Here is a 25,135-nt window from a genome sequence, read left to right as displayed (position 1 = left end):
GACCCCTGTGTATTTCTTCCATTTATTTGTTATGTTCCCTATTACCTGTAGACAGCTGCCTGGACTAATTACGCCGCTCTTTACAGCCCCCCCCGGGCAAGCAGGGTTGGTGTCTGTGCGTTACAGTGCATAAATCAAGTTTGCATTTCTTCAGCTTTCTTCATGGTCTCGTCTTTCCTCGTTTTCTTTTAACGAGGCCGTGGAGAGTAGTCAGCGCGTTGTGCTGTCACCTTTGCCAATGTTTAATTGTATTTGGCTTTATGGTGTCAGCCATTGCCTTGAAAAATCCATACAGATATCCTCAAATTTACGACATCAGATATGTCGGGATAAGAGGGATATGTAACACCTTCCAACGAGAAGAGCAAGAAATGTGCGTTTGAAGCAACGCACGTAAAAGCCAAACACACCCCAAAATGTCAAAGGGGAAGTTACCGTTAAAAACTGCAATTCCCAAGGATGATCCTTCGGGGCTGCAGTTTGCAGAGGACGAATGGTGGTTGTAAATTACAATTCCAACACTTTTTTTTTTTTTTTTTTTTTAAATATTGAAGCTGTATTCCTTCCTGCCCTCTAACTCTGCTCTGTTCGATACTTACCACGAAGAAAGGGGAGAGACTTCTCCCTACATTAGTCTTCCTTTTCCTTTGTTCAGAGTTGAAAAGTGACAGAATGGGGAAAACACAAGAGAAAAGCCAACTTCCCCTGGCGTGTGTGCTGTTGCATTCAGTGATAACAAAGGGGAAGCAAGGCAGAGATTTAATATTTCAGGGTAACTTGAGTTAAGGAAAAATGGGAAAAATGCTGTGCATTTTGTGCCTAAAAAGTAAGAAAATTTAGTGGGATTTGTTTTTTACATAAAATAACTAGTTCTGCAAACTGTGAAGCTAAAGAAACGTTACATCTTAAGATAAAATCAGCTTTACTTACTGTGTGTCCCCTTCTCGAGTTCTTGCTTAAAGGTATTCCAGCCCCCTTGGTTGCTCACGGTTGGTTTTGAGTGTACAGCCACCTGCAATGAATGCCCCTCTTCCTAATCTTAATTTTATGCGAACGCAACTCTTGTTGATGTCTGTTCTAAAAATAAGTAAGTGTTGAACTTGTAGCTATTTGTAGAATTCTTGTTTTAAACTCTGCCTCCAAATGCTCTGTAATTTACCACCGGAATGACGGGCAGTTCAGCATATCCCCGTGTTTTTCCCTCTTCAAGCGAACGCGCTTAAAAGGCTGCCTTAAACAGAGAAATAGCTGCGTTTTCTCTAAATGTGACAGATCGGGCAGCGTAGGAGAAAATAAAGCAACTTCATTGTTGTGCTTTGGATAGAAACTAGCAGCAAAAAACCATTTGTCAGTCTTCTGCGAATTGTTATAATACAGTGGACCGTGGAAGGTTCCAAATCAATGCACATTCCCTATAGAAGTGTTTCTACTTGGTTAACCAGGTTAAACCACTTAGCTCTTATTTTATTATCTCATTAGCAATCAAAAATCCATGTTTTAGGCCTCCAAGTCGATGTAGTTACATGGACAGCCCTTGAAATTTGCCAGAATCCCCTGGACTCCACTAATTCTAATTGAAGTTGGCACAAATTTGAAACGCAGGCAGCGATAAGCTGTTCTGATTCTTGGAGCATTGCAGAGCAGAATGTGAAATGCTTATTACATGAGGTTATTTGATCAGATTTAACCATTTTAGGGCAAAGATAATTTGGCTAGGGAGCTAAAAAATGGGTCCGCATGATGATGTGCATTCCTCTACAAATCAGTTTGAGATGCAAGCGTGATTGCACGTGAACTTGGGGTATTGAGCAGCAGAGCTTCTCCGGTGTTCGTGGAGAGGATCACTCGAGTCCTTTCAGTCCTTGTTTTTTCTAAAGCCATCGTCCCCATTCCTTCTCCACTCCCTTCCCTGGTCTTTGTCTCCATTTCTGGTTGGTTGGACTCAATGATCTCAAGATTCTATGATTCTATGATTCTTCAGTTCACGTAGACCTGGTGTGACAGACTCTCCCAGCAGCCCTCCTCCCTTCCTCCTGTGGACGATGCTGTTTGCTAATGGCTTGTTTATGTCGCAAGTGCAGTGATTGTATTTTTCTGCTTTTAGAGATTTACGCTTCAACCACATCAAGGAGATACAACCTGGAGCCTTCAAAAGACTGAAGAACCTCAACACGCTGTAAGTTCCACTCGGTGATCCTGCACTGAGGATAATCCATCTTTTACTTTTGTTAGTACTATCCGCTAGATTGGCTTGAAGATGGCCTTGATGTTTTAGTTATTTCAGCCAAGTTGTGCATATCCAACTGAAGCTTTAAAATTCTCTCTGTCCTACCTAGGATCATGTTTCTTACCCTTTTATTAATTAAATGTGCATTTTACTAACTTTCATTTTGGCAATTAACCTGTCTTTTTAAAAAAAATAATTAAAAATCCTGATGCATACTGCCGCTGCCTGAGGATGTTTCCGCAGGTGTGGCTTTAGAGCAGCCTATGAAAACGAGCTGGCCTGGGATCAAGATAGCGGAGGGATGCGTTAAAATTTTCTTCTAGTCTATGACCGTCTCAAACGCGTAAATCACATCAGTTGCTCAACATGACTTTGACCGAAGTGACAGCGCATCCTTCCAAATGCAGTCTTGTTCCTAAGCCTTGCCCTGGAACAAATGCCTACGTTTACCCTGCTGCAGGTAGGAATGGGAGTGGAACGCAGTTCCTTCAGTCTTGCATCCCAGCCCGAGCAGGCGTGCTCACGTCGGTGTAATGCACTCCTCTGCTAACGAGTTTCTCACTCTGCTCAAAGGAAACAGTGGGAGCCTTTGCTGCTTCTTGCCGCTGTAAGGCTGAGGCTTTGAAGATAGACACGAGTACATCTGCATCGTGTAGCCAAGGAGCTGAAAACAAACCAGCTCCCAAATCAGGAACAGAAGCCGTGTCGGCGCAGCACTGTGCTGGATGTAATTGGCTTGTTGAGACTCAGATCTGATTATCCGAGCTGTAACATGGCGCTAACAGCTGTAAGATTTCCAGGTCCAAGCTCAAATCTCTCTGCGAGGCAAACCGACTTGCTTGGGAACCTACGCTGCATGCTAGGCGTTCGTATTTTTGGGGTTTGTACATTAATGATCCCAAACGGCAAGAGAGAGTCCAGGGTTTCTGTCTGACCTTGAGAGATCTGAAGTCCCTGATCCTGTAAAGAAGACCTGGGCAATAAGGCCTTCGGTCAATTGTAAGAAGTTGTAGAAAGAGTGGGAATACAGCAGGACTTTATCATCGAGACCTGCTCAATAGCTATCTTTTAAAAATCAACATTTGCTAAAGATTGTTCCACCGTGTGTGTGGGACTGATTGGCCAAACCATGACTGCAGGAGGCTTCAAAGTACCCTGCTCATGGCCCAGGCTCCTGCTCATAGGACAAGGTGGTCAACTAGCAGAGTGGTGGAAACCTTTATTGCCGATGATGCTGTTCATCCAGAGCACAAGAACAGCCCGTGTTAGTCTCTCAAACAGCACCATGTGGTACTTAATTACCAAAAATAATAGAGAGAAAGGATACTTTGGATGGATTTCTGTCATTTGAGAGGGGGTGATAAATGTGACCAAGATATCTAGGGAGAAAACAGAGCCTGAGTCCGTAGGGTTTTACCTTATCACAAAGCTCTGCTGAGGCATCGTGATCTCCAGACCTGCTCTTCCACCCCTGAAGCTCTCCTGAGTCGAGAAAACAAACCGTTCCAAATTATGTCATCTCTGTGTGATGCAGACAGATGTTTGGCAGGCAGCTCGGCAGGACCGCCAGGCTAGTTTCAGCCGAACCCTGGGGAATCTCAGGATGCTGGCAAGCCTTCGCTTGGAGAGGCGCTCCACCCAACCTGCGGAGCTTTGTAAGAGCTCCCAGTTCCTGCCCTGCCAGTGCCGCGGTCTGGGCAGTTCCCTGACATCTGCAAGAACTTCTGCTTCTTTCTTTCTGCCTCCTGCCACTCTGCTTAAAGCTAGATATAGATACGCAGCCTGGCTGAGGTGGAGAACCTGTACGTGATACCTGCTCATGCTCCATGAATTTGTCCAATTCTTTTTGCTTTCTGTCTCCGTACCCTCCTGGACAGGGACCTGAAGGACAGCGAGTCCATGAAAGTCCATCCTGAAGGGAATAGGCAGGAATTTACCCCCTAACATCCCTAACCTCGTGATCATGGATGCCGAGGCAGTAAGAGGAGTGTGTTTTGCACAGATGGTGGACAGGCTGTCCTGCATTCCCTAAACACCGTCCTGTGATGTTAGTCCATCGGAGCTGGAATACTGGACTAGGTGAAACACCGCTCTAACAAAATACTGCATTTTTATATTTGAATTCTGAAAATCAACTGGTTTTGCAAAGGAAACCTTTCCGTTCACATAGTACTTCTTACGCTTGGTTGTACTTCCAGGTTTGGCCAGCAAACTGGAAAAATCGGTTATTCTCACACTCGTAGTAGTTAACTCCCACGGATGAGGAGCTTGATAACTGAATGAAAGAACGTCAGACCTCGCACTCCTAAAGCAAATTTAGTTCTCCAGGAGCTTTGGTTTGTCCAATTCCCACATCAAAACTGATAAGAGCTGAAGAATCTGCTGATGTTTCTTAGATGATAAACTTTTGCCTGAGGATTCATATAGGTTTTCAAGCGATAAAGAGAATAAATCCTTTAAAATCCCAGAGAGACTTGCCGGGAAAGTTTGGCCAGCATATTTGAAGCAAGAGGTTTGGAGGACAGAATAGCTCAGGTTCCATATGCAGAGCTCTGAGCTTGCAGCTTTCTGCCATGGCACTTAAATTAATATTCCTTAAGCAAATAAACAGCCTTTTCCAACAGTGCTTTGGCCTGGCAGAGGAAGGGCAGCAGATTCTGGTGAAGCTTCTGTTCTGCACCTCCTTTAGGGGCAGGATGGCTGTAGTATGTCCAAGTTTGACAGTTTATAAACCACCCTGATAAGGAAACCTTTGTAGCCTGCGTGGGATGCGGGGAGGTGGGCTGTCAGACTGACAGAATTGGAGCCTGCCGTGAACGTCCAGTGGGGCTTTTTTGACAGCTCAAACCATCCCCTGGCTCTCCTCTCTTCTCTCCCTGGTGTGGGAGATTTGATAAATTACAGAGCACTGCTTTAAAATTAAAAACAGGAGCCCTGTCTGTTTGTGGAAGAGATACACTCATTTTATTTTTCTGGCTGGGGATTCCTGGTCCCACAGGTAATAAGCGATTGTCCTAAATGCCGCACCGCTGGGAGCTTGCTCGTTGGCTTTCTGCAATGTTGTGTGCATTGGAGAAGTCCTCTTGCCTAAAGGTCTTAAGAGTTGAAGGTTTCCTCATCCCTTCCTATTTGCTCTTAGTTTCCATGCAGATGTTGGTGTCAGGATGTCCTTTGTGCATTTTTAAACCATTAATATGTCCCCTCGGTAAAAAAAAAAAAAGGGTAGCAGAGAGAAGGAGGGGAAGACCCTCTTGTATGCCACGCACAAAATACCCGCAGCTCCTCAACAGATGTTTGGCTTGAGTTTGCCAGCGCCAGCCGCATCGCTTACCCCAACGTTAGCTCACAGCAGGTGGTGGACTGGGGAAGGCAGCAAACACATTGCGAGCCCATGGCGAGGCGTAGCGTCTCCTTGCTTTCCAGTTTTTTCTCCTTTAGGTCATCTTCGGGTGGGGATGGATGACGACACCCCTGCATGACTGTCCCCTTACGTGTTCCCGCAGGAGGTCAGCACCCAGCCACGTTGACCCAACTGGTCGATTGCTGTACTTTCAAACCAAGGCCATCGCGACCAGATGGTTGTTGCTACTTGAGTCTCTCCAGCATTGTCTGTAGAAATGTCCCACCCTGGGACCAAAGCACTGATTCTTAACTTCCCCGGTATGTATTTTGTTCTGCCTGTGGCAAGGGCATCCTAGAGAGTAGGGACTCTGTGGAGACCACACCGTGATATGTGCTTCTGCTTGTTCCTTTGCCCTTTCGATGGCCTGCTCATGTCATATTTCTCTTTCTACTTAGTTGAGAGCAAAAGGCACTTCTGGTGAGCACTGCAGCTCTCCTTTAGATGCTGCTTGTAAAGGGTTTCAGGGTGAATGACAGGAGTAATGTGGAGGCTCTGTCTTGAACCCTCTAGTAGCTCTTGAGAGAACATGTTCCTGCCAGCAAGGAGGGGATGTCGGAGCCTGCTTGGATCTCAGAATAAAAGTTTCCCCTTCAAATATGGGAAATGGCTATTCCAGATCATTCTGTCAACAAGGGAGGATGCATGGCTGAACATTAAACTCACTTTTTCTCCCCCTTTAAATACACTACGTGATGATTCCTATTAATGGTGGGAAGAAAAAAATAGCTGTTATGTCACAATGACTGTAGCATGTGGTTTGTCAAACGAAAAGAGGAAAGAGTACACATTTTGAGGCTGAATTCTGTACTGTCACATCATTTAATACATTCTTCAAAACAGAAAACGACTCATTTAATGCAACTTAAGCCTGTGCTTGGCAACCCGGGGAGCGGGTGGGGGAGGAGAAGGGAGGGGTGCTCAGGACATAAAACCTAAAGGAAACTGAATGTAAAATGTTAGTGAATCTTAGTGAATCTGGGCCAGATCTCATGGTGCTTTAGATCTCAGAAGAATTTTTCAGGAAGAAAACCTGTACGATTGAGTCCACCTCCTCATTTGGAGCCCAGTTCACCAGCTGGCACGAAGGGGAATGCCACACTATTCTGCCATCTTTTGATAAGCTCTGAGAAACGTACTTCTGATACTTTTAATTTAGCTTGTTTTGCTAAAGGGTAGAGTTAAGACACGCATCAATAATGATCTTTCCAGCTTCTGTCTGCCAGAGCATGCTTTCCCAGCAGATCTGGTTAGCAGTAGATCCTAGCATTCAGTCCTCTTTAACGTTAGCAGGAATTTGGGCGGTTTGCTATTGATTGCAGCTGGGATCAATATCCAGGTCATGCCAGGATTTCACATATTTCTCTGCCTGTGGGCGAATTGCACAGGAGTCGAGAGCAGACAGCTGTGCTCAAGCCATTTAAAGTCTTTCTAGGAGCCAGATGCGCTGTCTTGTCTATGGATTTCTCTGAAAGCAGCATTTTGGAATATGTGGGCTATGATGGACTTCATAAATTATCTCACTTTTGAGTTTTTTCCAGAACATATCCTCCTATTACAATGGGGAATCCTGAGACAGGAAACAGAGATGGCTTCTTCCATACGCTTTTTAACCTTTAATCAGGCAACGAACAAATTTTTAAGTATCAGACGATGAGATAAGAGGCCTGTGTACTGCATGCCATCTGAACTTCCAGAATTTGTCGTCTTTGGCTTGGATCACTGATTACATCCCCTTGAACTGTCCTAAACAGCCAAGACAAAAAAACGGACTAGGTTAATGCTTTTAAATAGCACCAAAACGCAGTCAGGCAACATGTTGCAATTTGAAATCCCCCCTGGACTTCAGTCCTGGTCCGAACTCATTGCATTAAAGACAAAGGGTGAGTGAAGGAGTGCAGGCCGTCGTGGTGCCGTTGGTGTGACCCTGCCTCCAGGACCTGCTCACCTGGTCGTCGTCTCGTGCCCCCTGTGAAACAGGCGGCGGATGGCGGTTGCATGGCAGGGTGCTCGCGTCCGTGGGAATGACATGGGAGCTGGCACCCGTCTGTCAGCGCATCTGGCATCCTCAGAAGTAGAGCCAAGGATCAGATAACAGAGAACAAGCTGCCTTCGTCCTCCCCTGGCTGCAGATGAAAGCGCGCTGGCAGAGGGCAGGGAAGGAAGCGCGCACGGTCGGTGCCTGTGTTGTCTTTGTCCTGTGGGTAAATAGATAAAAGCCCTCTCCCGCGCCGCTCTCAAGCAGTTATTTCCAGTCCTTGGGTGTTCAATCCTCAAATAAACCTTTGGGTTGGTGTTCGGGGGCTGTATTTCCACTCAGCATATCTGGCTGTCAAAGCAGGATCGTGTGTTCCAAGGACTTGACATCATTTTTGCATCCATATGAGTGAAATCGGGCTGTTTGACCTCAGCCGTGTGTATTGAGCCATTGCTTCCAGCTGTGCAGAAACTTTCCAGCAACTTTCTGCCTTAACCTCTTCGGGCTGCTTGTCCGCATCCCTGGCAACGTGCAGATGTGGCACCACATCCGTGGTGGCAGGGTAGCTGGTCAACAGAGGATGGTCAAATCAAAGGTAGTGAGATTTTTAACAAACCCTTACTGTTCTGATTTCCAAAGGTTTCTTTGCACTCAAGTTTCTTATGTGCTTTTTGGACCCTTAATGTAATACTCTGCCTGAGAACAAGGTGGTGGAAAGGTGGTGTGACTCAGTTGCCTGGTGGTAATGTGTGAAGCTGCCATAATATATTTCCGGCACCTTTATCTTTGCATCCCTGAGGCATTTGATTTTATTTTCATCTTCTTTTCCCACACATTTTCTTCCATTTTTCCCCATCTCTTTGTGTTTTATCTCCATCCTTTACCTCCACGAAGTGTTCTTGCCAGGAAGGGACCTTTTCTTGCAGTGCCAGGGGCTGGCTGATGCCCTGCCCACCCTAGTTTCTCCAGCAAAATGGGACAGAAGATTGGGCTTTACTGCTGGGAAAGTGTGGAACTGTCTCCTCACCTGCTGTCTGCTGGCAGATCGTTTCTGAGGAGCATGGATATCACAAAAAGGAGCTTGTAAAATAGAAAATGCACGTGCAATGCACGTGTTGAATTTGACCCACCATTGTAAGGTCTGGCTGCTTGCAGAGGGAAGAGCAGTTTTTCCTACAACCCTAGAAAAAGAAATCTTTGCAGTACACGGTCGCAGCTCTCCTCTCCATCCATATCTCCATGTAGGAATTTTAAAACTAAGTGTCGACAGTGAAATCCCTGCTCTGAGCTATTGGGCTGTAAGCTCCACCAGCTCCGCGGCCGCAGCGAGCTTTGCCAGGTACGACCATCAGTGGGGTACCACGGTGAAAGACCCACAGGAGTGTGGTCAGGCAGCCACGATGAACAGTTAAACGTCGTCTATTATGAAGAGCTATTTATAAGTGATTTATTTAGTTTTCTCAGTGTTGGGCTTGGCAGCGGTTGCAGAGGAGGTTTTTGTAGCCATTCAGCTGCGTGGTGGCCGCTGTTGCACGCAGCGTGGTTATGAGAAGGTTGAGCTGTGTTTCTGGTCGTTGGCACCGGCCAGCGTTTGCATGCCCAGTCATGGCAACTGCACATACAAGTCGGAGATTGCTTGCCAGTGTGATGTTGTCCATAGGTTTTGTACTAAAATCTGGCCCAAGGCTCTCTCTAGATCGAAAGAGGCTGTCTCTGAATACCCTCACGAGTCAGATCTGTATTTATTTCTTTTTAATTTGTACGTATTTGTATACAAACTGATCAGAACATTTTATAACTCCTGTAACTCCACTGTGAACTGGTATTTTAAACTGCATTTGTGCTCTTAAAAACTGTCTCTGCATGTTCCTGCTCACACGTTGTTGAACACAACCCTGCACCTTCAAAACCTGTTGCGCTTGTACAAGAGCAGTGATTTAATTTCTCCCTCCCATCCACTTCCTTCTGCCTGTCTCCCTTCCCCTCATCCTTTCCTGGCCAAAGTTATAACTTTTCTCACTTCCCTTCATCCTTTCCCGGCCAAAGTTATAACTTTGGCTGAAAACTACTGTGGCAAAAGGTAAAGAAAAGTCTTTGAACATTGTACGTATTGGAAGCACTTGGCACCTCTGGGCAAGAAACCTTCTCGTTGACTTAGCTGGTGCGAGTACCTAAGCTTTGATCTGCTAACCCATTCCAGTCTTAAACTGTGTGAGACGTGGGCTCAGGATTTTTCAGTGGGCCTCCAGGAACAGAAATGCCACAAGTCTCACGTGCGCTGAATTCACTGGTTGTGTTTTTCTTTCTTGATTTGAACAGGCTGCTGAACAATAATCAAATAAAACAAATTGTGAGAAGATCCTTTGAAGATCTGGAGAACCTGAAATACCTGTGAGTTGATAGCTCAGTAATTTCTTAACCTCTTTGAAATTTAACAAGCCACTTTTAATGTTTGCTGGTCAAGGACGTATTTTTGGTGCTCAGAATTCCTGGATGTTCATGTCACAGCTATAAAACGTTGCCCTTGAATCCAGTCAGCAAGCTCTGCGCTGGGTTGAGGTTCACAGCTGTTTTCCTGTGTCTCTTTAAAACACGACTGCTGATCAGTTAGCCTAATGTTGGGTTTTTTTTCTCTCCTTTTGAAAGCTACCTTTATAAAAATGAAATTCAGAGCATCCAGCAACATGCCTTCAACGGGCTCCGTTCTCTGGAACAGCTGTAAGTACAAACAAGCCTTGTTTGTCACTGAGTGTGGTGTGCATGAGAGCTGATTTATTGGCTCCTCTAACCCAAGCGCTGTGGTTCCAGTAGTGGAGAGTACCAGACACTTAGCAAGGAGTAGGATGAGGCTTCTGCTCTTTTATCATCCGGCTTTGCAAGACTACACTGGCTTCATTTGAAAACAGCTGGTCCCAGTATGATCTTGGTTAGTTAATGCTGGGGTCTCTTCCTACTGACGTCCCATAATTTTGCTCCTGACCCTAAACCTCTGGAGCATAGGAAGAGCCCAGCTGTGCTTCTGATTCCCTTCACATCCAAGGACCTTACGATGGGAGGAGATAGGGGTCTGTAGGATGGCTTGAAGCAGAAGGCAGCTGGCCTGCTGTGTTTGTGTCTGCTGGGACTCCTGGAGCAGCCAGTAGGATCTGGCTCTTTGCTTGAACGGAGGGAGCTGGTTGAGTTTCTCTGTTACCCAAACCGTTGCCGAAAACAAATGGATGAAGTGCGAGCTGAGAGCTGGGGCTGCGGGGTATTTGTGGGGGAGTGATGGTGGTGCTCGCGTGCTGTAAAGCATCTGGAAACTGCAATGGAGGGAAGATGATGGACCCAAAAAACCAAAGTAATGACCTTCCCTCCAAGCTGCCTGGCACTCTGGGATGAAAGGAGCCTCCCATGTTTTCCCGGCAGCTGGAGCCCATCACGGTGACACTCTGGCAGTCCTTATTTGCTCCCCTTCTGTGTATTGTAAATCTGTGCTGTTTATTGAAAGACGTTTTGGGGTTTGACTCTGTGCTCCGTGCTCAAGGCGAGATGGGAAGACTGAGGTCTGACTCTTCTAAAGCGTCTTGATAAACTGGGATTGGATTTTTCATGCCGGGCTCATGATATATTATGTGCATGTGTGTAAATACGTGTGTACATATGGCGAGAGTGTGAGCATGGATGTTTGAAGTATAGGAATTATTTGCATCACTGGAGAACTGGGACCAAAGGTGAAAGCGTTCTAATTCATGGATTGTGCCAAATGACAGTGTTTATAGGGCTGGAACATAACTGAGGATTTTGCTGTAAAAGGGACAGGCTTCGGCTTGTTCTCTAGGCTGCAGCACAAGCGGACAGAGTCTAACGGGAAGTTTTAGGCAAGCTCAATAATAGGTGTGCTACCAGCCGTGGATACAAGATGGTTTTTCATCAGCCGGCTCAGCAAGGATGCCTGGGAGAGAAATAGGAAGGAGATACCGGCTCAGCTATGCTTAGAGAGGAGATGATGCTGGCCAGAGTGATACTTTAACAATAAGCGTTCCAGACTTGATGTCATGAATAAAAGGAAAAAAAAAAACAACAAACCCACAAAACCAACAAACAACCCGCTGAAAGTCCCATCTGTTTTCAATCCCGGGCAGGCATGGTTCCAAAAGAATTAGCTTTGCTCAAATCCTACCCCGTTTTCTGTACCCCACAAGCCAGCTTTTCAAGAAAAAGTAGCACCCGATTGATGGACGGTATCAGATGCTTTCCTCCAGGTCCAAAGCAATGACAGGAGACATCTGAGACTTATTAAAGCGCGTACGTCTCTCCCCGCTGTTGCCCTCCGCTGCAGAATCTGAGTCACCATCTCTCGGTTTGCGCTCTTGATAGCGGACCATTTATCATGAATCCTTCCATTACAAATCAAACAGCCATGTGGCGGCTTAGGCAATTATTTCTCAATGCACTCAGCTACAATAGCAGAATGAGTATTTGTAGATCCGTGATTAATCAGCGTCTGCTGTGAAATTTATGCCTGTGTGAAATAAGGGAGAAGAGTTTAGGCAACTTTGAAACCGTGCTGAAGTGCACGTAAAGGTCAGGAATGTGTCAGTTGTGCCGGTGAATGGGAACAGGGAGTCTCAGGTGTCGCGGTGCGTCGCTCTGCAGACCCCAGGTCTCCGTTGCTGAAGGCAAGGGGTGACCCGGGGCAGTGCAGAAGGTCTCCCAGGCCTCTGGAATAGCAGGTCACGCTTGAGATTTCAATGGAACTAAAAATATTAACCTGTATTAGCAAGAAGTGGGCTGTTCGCATTAATGTGCCATTTGGATCCAAGTGTTCCAGCTGACTGCACCAGGGACTGCACCGTCTCTGTCTTTGGAGATTCCGCCTTCCCTCCGCAGAAAGAGAATAGCCCAATGGCAGCCGTTTCTGCCCGTGCTGGGGGGATGCACGTGCTGGGAGCCCCTGCTACAATCCCAGACAAACGCAGGCTGGAAGAGACCTTTGGGTGTCTCCAGTCCAACCTCCAGCAACAAACAGGAACAGGTTATTCAGGGCCTTTTTCTACAAATGAACTCTCAGCAAACTCATGATCCCACTCAGAAACATTGCAATTCCAAGGCTGGGAACAAGTGCCTTGTAGTAAGGCTGTTCCTTCCTTTCTTCCTCCCTGATGATCCAGGGATGTGTTGGGGAATGCCAAGGCACTAGAGGATCCCGTACGGTACTCAGATGGGAGCAGCTGCTACTGCATCTCCATGGGCATCCCTTAACAGCGCAACAGGCAATTCACAGCGATGGTGGTGGTCTTGGGCTTCAGGGAAGACCAAATCTGTCCTTCTTTCTTTGTGTGTTTTAATTTATTAATAGAAAGAGCAAATAATTGGCAGAATAGGGAAAAAACAGCATTGGCTACTGCGTTTGCACGTGGAAAGCGGAGATGCTAAAGTGAACGCTGGCTTCTCCCCATCTGCCCTGAGACGTGTGGTGCCCAATGGGTGGGTGTTGGGGGGATTGGTCCGAAACGATCTTCTAGCTTTTAAATTGCAATCTGTAACCCTGCCCTCTGTGATTTTCTGCACGGCAGCTACCTGCATTTCAACAACCTGGAAAGTCTGGAGCTGGAGACTTTTAGTGACCTGCCGAAACTTGAAAGGCTGTAAGTAAAGATGGGACCTTTCTTGGGAGTAAGGGGGTGAGGAGAAGGGGAAAAATCCCTTTGTTTTTATCTAACCATTTTGGTAGCATGAAGTGTGATCTTCAAAATGGAGGGAAATGCAAAAAGAAGCTTCCTTGAAGAAGGAGATTTTATGTACTTGCCAAGTAGAAGGGTTACTGAGAGTATGAAGGGAATTTCCCGTCTTGTGCTATATTCATGTTTCCACCTAAGTAGGGGTAAATCTGCAGAAAGCCCTACAGTTGGCCAAGCCAATTGAAATTTTACTCTGACCATAAGGTCAACATTAGTCAGTGTTGGGCAGCGCGTACGAAAAAAAGGGGGTGGAAAAGGAATAAAGTAAGAAGAAAATCTAACACGAAAAACACGCGTTCTTCTTGAAAGCAGTTAGGAAACAAAGTCCTGCGGCGCCTGCTCCCCAGAATTGCTTCTAATAGTAATGTAGCCACTAGGACGAAAGTTCTCATGATGTTTCCCACTCCATGGTGAAACCAACAGACCCTTTGGTGCTGCATGGGAATGTGCCTTACGTCCATACATGACGGGAAAAGAAAATCATGGGATCCAAACACCATTAGGAAAATTCAGCCCTGGATCTGCACGCCGTGGCTGTTCTCAGTCTCTGTATTTGATCCAACAAAAATTCTGGTTTTAAATTTTAGGGGAAGGTTTGTCAGCATCCAGCTAGGCGGAACTCACGCGTACACGTGTGTGTGCAGACATTTGCATGCAAGCTGTGCTCCTTCTGCGTTTCTCTCCTGTTCCACCATCTACTAAAATTGCTTCCTATCTTTTGTCAATGGTCTCTTACGAGTTTTAGATGTAACTGATGTGACGAAATTTCCCCCTCTGTTATGGGAATGGAGAGTTAATTATCCCATCTTCGTCCCCATTGATGCATTTTAGGGCAATCAGCGTTTTTTTTTTTCTAAGAACTGGGGAGTCTCACCTGTGTGCTGAGACTCTGGAAGTGAGAATTTGCTTCACCTTTTTCGGAGATAAACCCAGCTTAGGCTGTTGTTGTCTGAATTAGATCTACTCATGGATTTGGGTTAATGACTACGTTTAGTCTAGCATCTTCTGCTGGAGCCTTACTTCAGTGCCTGCCCTTGTAAAACTGCCGTCTCTTCTGCAGGGGTGAAAAGAAAAGGTCCCCTCTAAGCTGGAGCTGACCCAGGCGCAGAAAACACAGGGTGGGTCCAGTCTGGGGGGATTTCATGCCCTTTCTCCTCCCTTTGCAGAGCATGAAGCAGATTAATTTTAAGGTTCCAGTTTAAACCTGTTACATCACGTTTCTGAGTCACTGTTTCCAGTCCACACCCGCTCTCCGCTTTGGCGTATTGCATTGCAGTTGCAAATGGATGAAATCCCTATAGCTCGTGGAAACAACCACAGTAAATTTAAAAAGCAAGCTCCGTTTTGATGAGCAGACTTTGTATTTAAACTGAGTTTTGACCTGGGATGTTACCATCCGCGTAGTGCAAATACTGAATAATGTTTTGGCATGGGTTCTCCCACTGCAGATTCTTGCACAACAACAAGATTTCCAGGATTCATCCAGGGACATTCTCTCAACTGGAATCCCTCAAACGGCTGTAAGTAAAAAACATTGCCTGCAAAGAGCAGTTGTTTATCTTTGATCAGATGGCCTGGACCTGAGCAAAAATGCGCCTGGTTGGCAAAGCTTTCGGTTGTTGCACTTCTAAGGCCGCTGCGAAGTTTATAAAACAGTTTTGATTGGACGTGAAAGCTCATTTAACCAGTTAGTGGTTTCTTCATGGTAGCGTCTAATTATAATCTAACTATAATCTTCTTACAGCCCAAAAATACCACAGGAATGAACGTTCCTGGAAAGTCCTCACAACCCTCTGCTGTCCTACACAGCTTGAACCCATAAAACATCCTTCGAAAATGTAGGAAGTCCAAGTCACAGATATGACCTCGGTCGTGTCTTCAGATCAGTATCTAACAGGGAAGGAAAAGTCATAGTCGTAAAAGAAAAGGCTTTTTTTTCTAGAGATTGAAAATACTCAGAGGGGTGCCGAGGTGCATGATTCTTATCCCATGAAGAAATGCCTCGGTGTATTATTCCCACATAACCTGGCTGTCTTTTCAGCTTACTTTTTGCTTGCTTAAACCCCCCCGAACTTTGCTTTGTTTGTCTTTTATGATCCCTGGAAATAAGTTCTATGACGTGTGTTGGGGAAAAAAGCAAAAATTACAGAATTTTGGTGTTCTGCCATGATTTTGAACTACGAGAAAATAATGCGTTTCTCACTGCAGCCCTCCATGATTTCTGCAAGCAGGTAAAATTCCTCACTTCTCTTTAAGAGGGAATAACTTGTGAAATGTTGCCTGTACATGTCAGAGAAAAAGGTGGGGTGTCTATGAAATGCTCCGTCGGGGCTTTGTGTGAAATCTCACATTCTCAAATGTTTGTCCCTGGAAACGTTAGACCTTTCTTCCATGTTTTTTATTCCAATGGCCCTGGCCCATCTCCTGTAAAACTGCCAGTGGGGAAGGGGGCATCGACTAATCCCCCTGTAATCTTTATTCGTCCTTGTGCATAGCACTGCGCATGGGGATGAGGTCAGTGGAGGGAAGAGCACGGGCGCGCAGGGAGGTCACCAGTGCGCCATTCGGCATGGCTCAGGGCGACGTTGCAGTAATAAAAGTTCTTATAGTTGTGCAGGAATGCTCCAGCCTCTGGCAGCTGGGCACAGACAGAGGGTGATCCGATGCACGCTAAAATCAAGGGGGATTTTTTTTGAGCTGAGAGTGAAAGAGCATAGAAAGCTCTGACAGAGGTGGTATTGTCTGCTGCTCTTACAGAATTCAGTAGAGGCTGAAATCTCCATCCTGGGGGAAATACCAATATTTCAGTGTGTCTCTGTGCCTCAAATTAAGCCCAAAATACATAATAGAGTTTGAAAGAATAATTTTCGTTTGAAACTGGAACGGCTGATGGGAGATGATAGTTTTTCAACAAAATCCTTCTGACGTGGTTAAGCATCCTATTTAAACATTGTGGGAATGAAATATCTCAAATTTTCACTTGGGATATAACGCAACGCGGGGAGGCACAGCCAGGTGATCCTTCGCTCTGGAGGACTGTTCCCCCGCCATGTCCCGGAGAAGGAGGCAGCTGCCAGAGGCTGGGAAATGACCTGCCTTTTCCTCGGTCTTGCAGGCGGCTGGACTCCAACGCCTTGCTTTGCGACTGCGACTTGATGTGGCTGGCTGAGCTGCTGAGGAAATACGCCGAGCAGGGCAGCATCCAGACGGCCGCCACCTGCGAGGCGCCGCGGGAGCTGCACGGGCGCTCCATCGTCACCTTGACGGCCCAGGAGTTTAACTGCGGTGAGCGAGGTCAAAGCCCTCCACCGGCCACCCTCAGCCCGTGGAGCTGGGCTCTGGTCTGGGAATCGCTTCCTCCACCCCTTTCCCTCCCTCTTCCCTGCCCTGGCATCCTGCTTTCTCCATCCTTTTACTGCTGAAATGGGAAAGTCCCAGCGGGGTCATGCGAGTTATCAGGATAACGCGGAGAAAGTCGCGTGGGGGTTGGCAGCAGCTCTGTTTCAGCTGGCAGGTGTTGTCTTGGTTTTTAGGTAGAGTAGGACCAGTAAAGGACCTACTGGGGCCAGTGGTTAAACCAGCAACTAGAAGAAATGTCCCATATTGGGCTGAACAGAAGGGGAGGCTGGAAACACAACTGAAAGCCTAAGCAAACTCTTAGTAGATCCGTAGCCGAATGCTTTGTTTGGCTGTGGCAATGTATTGCCTTTGTTAAGCAGTTAGTCTTTCCATTTAGATAATTTCTCACTGAAAAACGCCATTTTGAAATGAAAGGTTTTGTTCTGAAAAATCCCAAAGTTAAATATTTCATGTAGAAGAAGATAAAACTTCGACTTCTAAGCGCGGGCATCAGCAGGCTGCGGTTCCCTGACGCTTCACTGCTGGTAGAGTCAGTGTGAGATGTTCCCAGTCCCCCGGGCCAGCTCCCAGCATCCCTCCTGGATATGCCCGTCATGGCCGTGCTGTGAGCCAGATGTGTGAGATCAGTCGGATTTTGAAGAACCCTCCCTTGAATTCTACTTTTCCCCTATGATCTTATTTTTTAAAAAAATTTTGACCATTTCATAGCTTAATTTAGGGCACAGCCATGCAAAGAGTTGAATTGGCACAAATGGGTCCATAACCTCAGGGCTGGGGGGGGTGGGAATAGGAAGGGTCTAGAGAAAGCAGCTGGGGACACATGGAGTGGGATCCGCTGCAAGTGGATGTGCCACACGACGAGGTGTCCCCAGCACATACCCGCTGCCACGGTACAGCCGTGTATTTTTAAACAAAGTTAATGTAAATTTGTTCTGGTTGAGGCACGGGCGCACAGTGGGGTGTCAGTCAAATTAGCCAGAGCACCTGGTGGGAAGATTTTGCTGGCATTAGGCTTTTACGCTGGTATTGTGCCAGCTGGAGAAGACAAACGATGCATAATTCAGCGTAAAGCTCTAACGATGCAGGCAGCTGATATCTGAGTCGGTACGAGGCCTGCTGGCATCGAGTTAACCCACCGCATTTTAGCAGATGTGGGACAGCGGAGCAAATCTGCGCTGGATCAGCGTTTTGTACCACGGGGCTGTGGTGGGTTTGGTCCCGCACTGGCGTTGCCACTGGGGACAAGTTGCCAAGCCGTTAACTTGAGATCTAAGGAGTAAGGGCACAGACCCTCCACTGGAGAAAGTGGCAGGTCCTCATTTAGTCTTATGAATAATCCAGCTGGTTTTACTGGATTACTGGTGAGCGTACAGATTGTTAGACGGGTAAGTATTCTGCAGAACCAAGATCAAGCGCTCCAGATCACGTACATAAATTCCTTCCCATTTTCACACATCCTTTAAATGTTTAACTTGTTTAGTGCTTGAGTACATCTTAAAAGTGAAGCACGTAGTGAAAGGCTTGGCTGAATAGGGATCAGCTGATGAATTAGGGACATAATGAATGAAATCCTGCCGAAAGAGAAATGGTGTGATTTGCAGAGAGCTGGCGCTGTGTTCAGATGGAGAAGGCAGTTGCTGAGAGCCGCAGGCGGCCAGGGGCAGAAAAACAACCCGAGTGAGGATGCCACTGACTTCTTCGCTTGTTTTGGGGGAGCCAGGGATCAAGTCTTGGGGCAGCTCTAGTGAGCCAGCGCACAGCCAGGTCTGTTTTGTCCCAGTGCTGCCTGGGGCTGAGCGGGGAGCTGATCCACTGCCCGACACAGAATCACAGAATGGTTTGGGTCGAAGGGAGCTTAAAGATCATCCCAGTGCCACCCCCTGCCCTGGGCAGGGACACCTCCCACCAGCCCAGGTTGCTCCAAGCCCCGTCCAACCTGGCCTTGAACCCCTCCAGGGATGGGGCAGCCACAGCTTCTCTGGGCAACCTGGGCCAGGGGCTCACCACCCTCACAGCAAAGAATTTCTTCCTGATATCTAATCTGAATTTCTGCTCTTTCAGTTTAAAACCATACCCCCTCATCCTATGGCTCCCCTCCCTGATCCAGAGTCCCTCCCCAGCTTTCCTGGAGCCCCTTTAGGGACTGGAAGGGGCTCTAAGGTCTCCCCGGAGCCTTCTCTTCTCCAGGCTGAACCCCCCCAACTATCTCATCCTGTCTTCATAGCACAGGGGCTCCAGCCCCGTGATCATCTTCATGTCCCTCCTCTGGACCCGTTCCAACAGGTCCATGTCCTTGTGCTGGGGACTCCAGAGCTGGACACGGCACTCCAGGTGGGGTCTCACCAGGGCGGAGCAGAGGGGCAGCACTGGCAGTAGGAACAGCCTCTTCAATTCTCCAGGGCTTTTAGCGGGCTCAGATGAATGATGCTCTTCCCTCCCTGATGTCATTTTTGCTGATGGTGGTGAGAAATCTTGTGTGGCTCAGAGTGGGTGCCATTGTGCTGAGGGCTCCGTTGGTGCCTGCTTGCTCGGGGGCTGCAGGACGGGGGTTGCGTTGCCCACGAAGCTCCGGTTGGGCTGTAAGTGGTTTTGTGCCGCTCTAGACTGGGTTGTGTTAAAACGGTCTTTTGCAGAGAGACCTCGCATAACCTCCGAACCCCACGACGTCGACGTCCTCTTGGGAAACACAGTTTATTTCACCTGCAGGGCAGAAGGCAACCCAAAGCCTGCAATTATTTGGCTGCACAACAAGTAAGTCGCGCACAATGAGCCCTGGGGTGGCAAAGGTTTTCAAGCACCGAGCTCCTCAGTGACTGCCTGTAATTACAAAAGCTGTTTCACGCAACGTAAAAAAAAAAAAAAAAAGAAATGGATATTCCATGGATTGTATTTACCTTCCTTTTAATACCATTCTCTGGTGACCACATAATCCAAGTGGCGTTTTCATCTGCATTCGAAATGTTTCGTCTGCATTTGTAATGGATTCCAAGAGCTTATAACTTCCCCAGAAACATGCTCTGCAGGCTGAAAGCAATTGTCTTTTGATCAGAAAAAAAAAATAATAATAAAATTAGTATTTCGTGTTGCTCTAAGCCACCGCGCTTGCCATTTATTAACTGCTGAAATGCTGCTAGTCTCTAGGTTTTTCTCACTGAAGGCCTAGCAGGCCGGGAGAATGGCTTTTTTTCAAAGGGAAAAATCACTGTGCTCCGCTGAAAGACAGACCTTGCAAAGCAGCGTATGGATTATCATTCTATACAGCAACGCTGACAAAATACATGGCTACGCTAGATGCTAAATTGTTTCTGGGAAATGCTGCACAATAAAATATTCTGTGCTCAAGCAGTTGCCCACTGTGGAAGTGAAGTAACTTTGCTGCTTTACGAGCTTCTTGTCTGTGGGAGCCTGAATAGGGCTCAGTTATTAATAAAAATGATCGATGTATGCTTCTTCAGCTAACTCCCCACCAGGCAGAGTTTCAGCACAGAGCAAAAGTTTATGGCTGAGTTAAGTCCCCTGGAAGGAAGGTTTTGTTAGGGAAATGCTGGCAGGCTCCCAAAAATAGCATTGTAAGAGGGGTAATGATAATAAATGTTCCACAAACGAGATATAACTAGAGTGAGGAGACATCAGGGGAATTAAATAAATGCCCAGCAAGCATATTAGTTTGCATAGTGGATTCAGCCTTTGTCCTAGGGGGAGAGAGGTCCCTTCTCCCTCTTCAATCATCTGCAGCCATCCAAGATTCCTTCGTGCTGGGACAAATGGGATGCAGCAGTGGGACCTTCTGCCGCGGGCGGGGATCCAGGAGTCGCAGGTCATTGTAGAAAGAAAGAAGATATTTCACAGCTCTCGGGTTGGGTTGGAGTCCAAGCTGTGTTGGGGTCCCACAGTGACTTACTCAGAGCTTTTTGCCCCCCTGAGGCCTTTGAGCCCTTTCGAATAGAAACGTCTGCACACAATAACAATATTAATTCATTATTATATTTGCACTTAGTAAATAATGAGAACAAGCTTTCTGGGCCTAGATGCCCTGACAATGGCAATGATGCTATTGCATGGGAACAGTATGCTGTCCCGATGGGCTGTAAATGTTTTATGTCATTAGTGGTGAGAGGAAAAGTAGCTCACCCAGGGAGTAAACCGGAGCTGGAGCCGGAGCTCAGTGCTGTAAATCATAACTCTTGCTATAAATTTCATGAAGTCTCAGAATAGCTCCAAGGAACACCAACCTACTGCAATGCACGCAAAGCCCCACCGCTCCCCCAGCAGCGCGGGGGAAGACCACCACCAGTCTTTACTCCTTTTGTATTTTGCTTGTTTGTGGTTGTTTTTCAGTAACGAGATTGACATGAAAGATGACAGTCGCCTGAACCTGTTGCAAGACGGTACCTTGATGATCCAGAATACCAAGGAGTCGGACAAAGGCGTCTACCAGTGCATGGCCAAGAACATAGCTGGGGAGGTCAAGACACAAGAAGTCGTTCTGCGCTATTTTGGCACGCCATGTAATTGAGTCTTGTGCACCTCTTGTAGGCGCATCTCGGGTTGGGAAGAGAGTGGCTAACGGTGTAGTGTGGTCTGAGCTTTAGGGGGTTCCTTCATGGGAGTGGGAAACTGGGGGTTTAGAGATTGAAGGTAATTTGGGGCTGGGGAGAGAGTTTGGAGGCTGGGATGAATTCTGCGTGACAGAGGTATCAAGGGTGAAGGGGACACAGGTGCTGGGGGTGCTCCAGCACTAAGTGACCAGCTTGGGGACGTGGTAGGAAGTAGCAGCACTGGGGGAGTTCTCACGTGAAGGATTTGGAGGTCAGGGGAGAGCCGGGTGGCCGCTAGCTGGGCTGCATGAGGAGTCCAAGCAATTTCTGCCCACAGCTGAGGAGGCAGTAGGGCTTCTGGTTTCTGAAGCACTTGTTTCCTTGCAGCCAAGCCCACTTTTGTGATCCAGCCGCAGAACACTGAAGTGCTGATTGGGGAAAGCGTCACCTTGGAGTGTGGGGTCTCTGGGCACCCCCACCCTCGCATCAGTTGGACCCTTGGCACAGGCTCTCCTTTACCGCAGGATTCCCGTTTCACTATCACCAGCTCTGGAGGACTCTTCATTCAGAACGTCACCTTCTCGGACCAAGGACAGTACAACTGCAATGCCAGCAACACCGAGGGATCCATCCAGGCGACAGCAAGGATCATAGTGCAAGGTGAGGAGTCTCAGGCTGATGAAATTTCTGGGATAAAGTGCTGTATTTAAGCCCTGTGGCTGGTTCTGCCCCCATGAACTAAGAATTAACCTGAGCTTGTTGCCTGGGTCTTTGCTGCTGCTCAGTCATTGCTTTCCCCTCCAGATTCTCCCAGGTTTCTCCTCATCCCCACTGATCAGACAGTGACTGAGGGACAAAGTGTGGATTTCCCCTGCTCTGCTGAGGGTCACCCTCCACCCATCATTGCCTGGACGAGGGCAGGTATGGCCTCACTTGACTCAGGCTTTCTTTCTTTTCTGTGCTACCATCCACGGGGTGCGGGTGAGGACAGACAAGCTGCTGGTCCAGGGCGATGACTTGCAGTGGTGGCACAGGACAGATGGTGGTCAGCACAGACCTAGTCACACTAGGAGGTATGTCGTAGATCACCAAGGATGATGCTAAGCACTGAGGAAGGAGCCTCTTAGGTCTTTAACACACTAAGTCATCATGTCAGAAGGAAGGAGTGTGCTGTTTTTCATCAGCATGAAACCCACGGAAAGCCTCAAGCTTCCTCCTGCAGTGGCTTCCTACCTCCTTTGAAAAGGCAGGGTCTGGACACTCCCAAGGCAGTGGGTATGGCCATGTACCAGCTCTCCGTCATTGTCATTGATTTGCTGCTCTTGGGGAGCGCGTTGCGGGAGAGCTCCGTTCACCGCTGACACACCTCTGAGGTTCCTTTTAGCTTAGGAAAAACCACTTTGGGCCAACAGGTGGTGGTGAACTTTTAAAGTCTCGGATGATTGTTAGCGCTGGCTTCACCGGACTGATCCCATCCAGCACTTTCTGGGACAGAAGCCAATAACGCTTGGCCCTCCAGCTTTTCCTTATGCTTCACAAGCCATAATTAATGGTTTAGTGCTGCGGAGAATTCATGGCTATTGTTTTCCAGCTTCCACAGCAATAGCCCTGACACGGAGTTAAGAAGGTCCAGCTGAAATTCTCCTCCACCAGCGTGTTCTCCATCTCCTTTAACCTGTTTGCCTCCGCTGCCCAGATTACAGAAAGTATCTCTTAGAGATGTGGAAAGAGCACAGTGACAAGAAGTAAGGTTAATAACTGCTTTGTAACCAGGTTTGCTGGGTCCCGCAGCAATCCAAAGATCAACCAGGCTTTCAGTGCTTCCACAGAGGGCATGCTAAGAGCAGGACAAGAGGAGAAGTGATGGAGCATGGCTCATTCTCAAAGCCACTTTTGACAGTGTGGGGAGGACTCAGATTCCTTTTGGTATTTGGGATGAATAAATAGAGCCCTTATTTGGAGGAAAAATGGAATATTAAAAAAAAAAAAAAGATCACTAAACGGAGAAGTTCTAATAATTTTGTTTGGGTTTGGTAAAGCAGTTTAATTTTGAACTTTTCTCCTTAAATAGAGGAAATATTGAAACAACGCAGTTTCCAAACCAAAGGAAATGGAAATACCAAATTAAAAAAGACAATGCTAGATGTTTGGGTAATTGAACACAGATTCTCTCTCCATCAGGTGTCAGTAAATCTGCGATTTGCACTAAGAAAAGGCTTACGAGGAAAGAAAAAGGGTACCAGCTCCTTTCCAGTTACTTAGACAACTCAGTCATGATGCTGGGTGTGGGAAGAGCAGCATCTGTCCTGTTCCTCACTTAGCAAGACGAAGATGGTATTTCAGGGTGGCTGATGTCATGTTGGGAAGGAAATGAAATTTTGAACTCTCACAGATACCTCCAGGGACGGGAAGAGAAATCTCACTGACAATTAACAAATCACGCTGCTTGTTTGACCAGGTGGGCCACTGCCGAATGACCGGAGGCACAGCGTCCTCTCCACGGGTACCCTGCGGGTGATGAGGGTTGCTTTGCATGACCAAGGCCAGTACGAATGCCATGCCATCAGCGCCATCGGAGTGAGGACCCTGCCGGTACAGCTGTCGGTGACCCCACGAGGTACGCTGGTGAGGCTGTGGGGAATTAGGGCTGGCGAATGTGTGTCATTAATTTAACGTTACGGTAAATAACAGACTGTCTGACAAGGCAGGGACTCGCCCTGGTTCCTATGGGATGGGCTTTTGCATTTCCCTGGGAGAAGACGTCAAGCCACGAGAGCTCCATCAGTTGGTGTGAAACTTTAAAGAGGTTTCCAGAGTGCCAAGATTTGTAAATTGGAAGAAGCCGCTTCAGTTTTCCGTGGAAACGTATCTGGTAGTCTGGAAAAAGTATAACCATGGGAGGGAAACTCCTCTGGTGTGGCCAGAGAAGGGGATGGTATCGGTTGGCATCTGCACGGATAAGCACCTGGGCTTCTGTGATCAGAAACGGCCTTTAAAGCCCATCAGGTGAGCCCTGATACCTGGCCAGTTTGAGTGAAAAATGCGGCCCTTTAATGAGTTTGGGAGTTGTTATTAAGAAAATTAGTTCGGTAAAGGAGAAGAAAAGGATTTTTGTCAGAGGGTTTACAAAAAATTGTACTAAATTCTTAGTAATCTTGCTTTTGCTATTTTTAAATTTTGGCTTTCCTACAGAATGAATTGTAACGTTCTTTTTTAAAGGAAATATTCTGCAAAACAAAACGTTTCCTTCTCAGGAAGATTTAACTCTGGCTCTGGATACATTTGTCTTAAACATTAGCTACCAGGTCATAGGTTCAACCTAAATTTGGGTATTCTAAAGTCAAGCCTCTGTAAAATACAAGTTACACAGGAATGCTTTCATATTTTAATTTTCTTTTTCGCTTCCATATAAATAATCGTTCTGAACAAGCAAACGTCCCTGCTCGTTCGCAAACATGGCTGAGTTTTACTAGCGGTAAACTGGAGGGAAGGAAACTAGCTAGAAACGCAAAATTAGTGATGCTTCAAGCACAGAATTCACAGAATAGTTTAGTTGAATCTTTCACAGCAGGATCAATATAGTTATTTCAGGTAACCTGACTAACGCTTGCCGGAGAGCCTCCTGCTGGATCGGTTCACGATCCCTGTTTCAGCTACAGCATCTTTTCTAGAAAGCCTTTGAATTAAAGATTTTAAATGACAGAGAACCCAGCACATTCCTATGTGATTGCCCCAAGTAGGGACACACAGGAGCAGAAAATAATGACCGTAAATTACAGAGGACTTGGTGGAGAGACAGAGAGCACGGGTGAACTTGACACCCTTTGAAGAGCCCTTGCAGCGGCAGGAGGAGCCCCAGCAGCTCTGGTGTCCCCGTGCTGAGATGTTTTGCACGCCGATTTCTCTCTT

General features: G+C 47.0%; 1 protein-coding gene across 6 annotated transcripts in view; it reads left to right on the top strand.

Moving 5' to 3' along the window:
• The window catches only part of PCMTD2 (protein-L-isoaspartate (D-aspartate) O-methyltransferase domain containing 2), a 62,142-nt gene that overhangs the window by 24,578 nt on the left and 12,429 nt on the right, over positions 1–25,135 (top strand). For all 6 annotated transcript variants that reach the window (XM_054218039.1, XM_054218038.1, XM_054218042.1 and 3 more), the window contains 11 exons: positions 2,105–2,176; positions 9,925–9,996; positions 10,252–10,323; positions 13,164–13,235; positions 14,777–14,848; positions 16,444–16,613; positions 19,322–19,439; positions 21,027–21,196; positions 21,614–21,886; positions 22,031–22,147; positions 23,685–23,843. In XM_054218039.1, the coding sequence (XP_054074014.1) occupies positions 2,105–2,176; positions 9,925–9,996; positions 10,252–10,323; positions 13,164–13,235; positions 14,777–14,848; positions 16,444–16,613; positions 19,322–19,439; positions 21,027–21,196; positions 21,614–21,886; positions 22,031–22,147; positions 23,685–23,843 (1,367 nt within the window). The remainder of the gene's footprint in view (positions 1–2,104; positions 2,177–9,924; positions 9,997–10,251; positions 10,324–13,163; positions 13,236–14,776; positions 14,849–16,443; positions 16,614–19,321; positions 19,440–21,026; positions 21,197–21,613; positions 21,887–22,030; positions 22,148–23,684; positions 23,844–25,135) is intronic.

This window comes from Rissa tridactyla, chromosome 12 (assembly GCF_028500815.1).
Source record: "Rissa tridactyla isolate bRisTri1 chromosome 12, bRisTri1.patW.cur.20221130, whole genome shotgun sequence".
Taxonomy (NCBI): Eukaryota; Metazoa; Chordata; class Aves; order Charadriiformes; family Laridae; genus Rissa; species Rissa tridactyla.
Note: the sequence above shows the minus strand (reverse complement) of the source record. Positions and strands in the feature narration are given on the sequence as shown.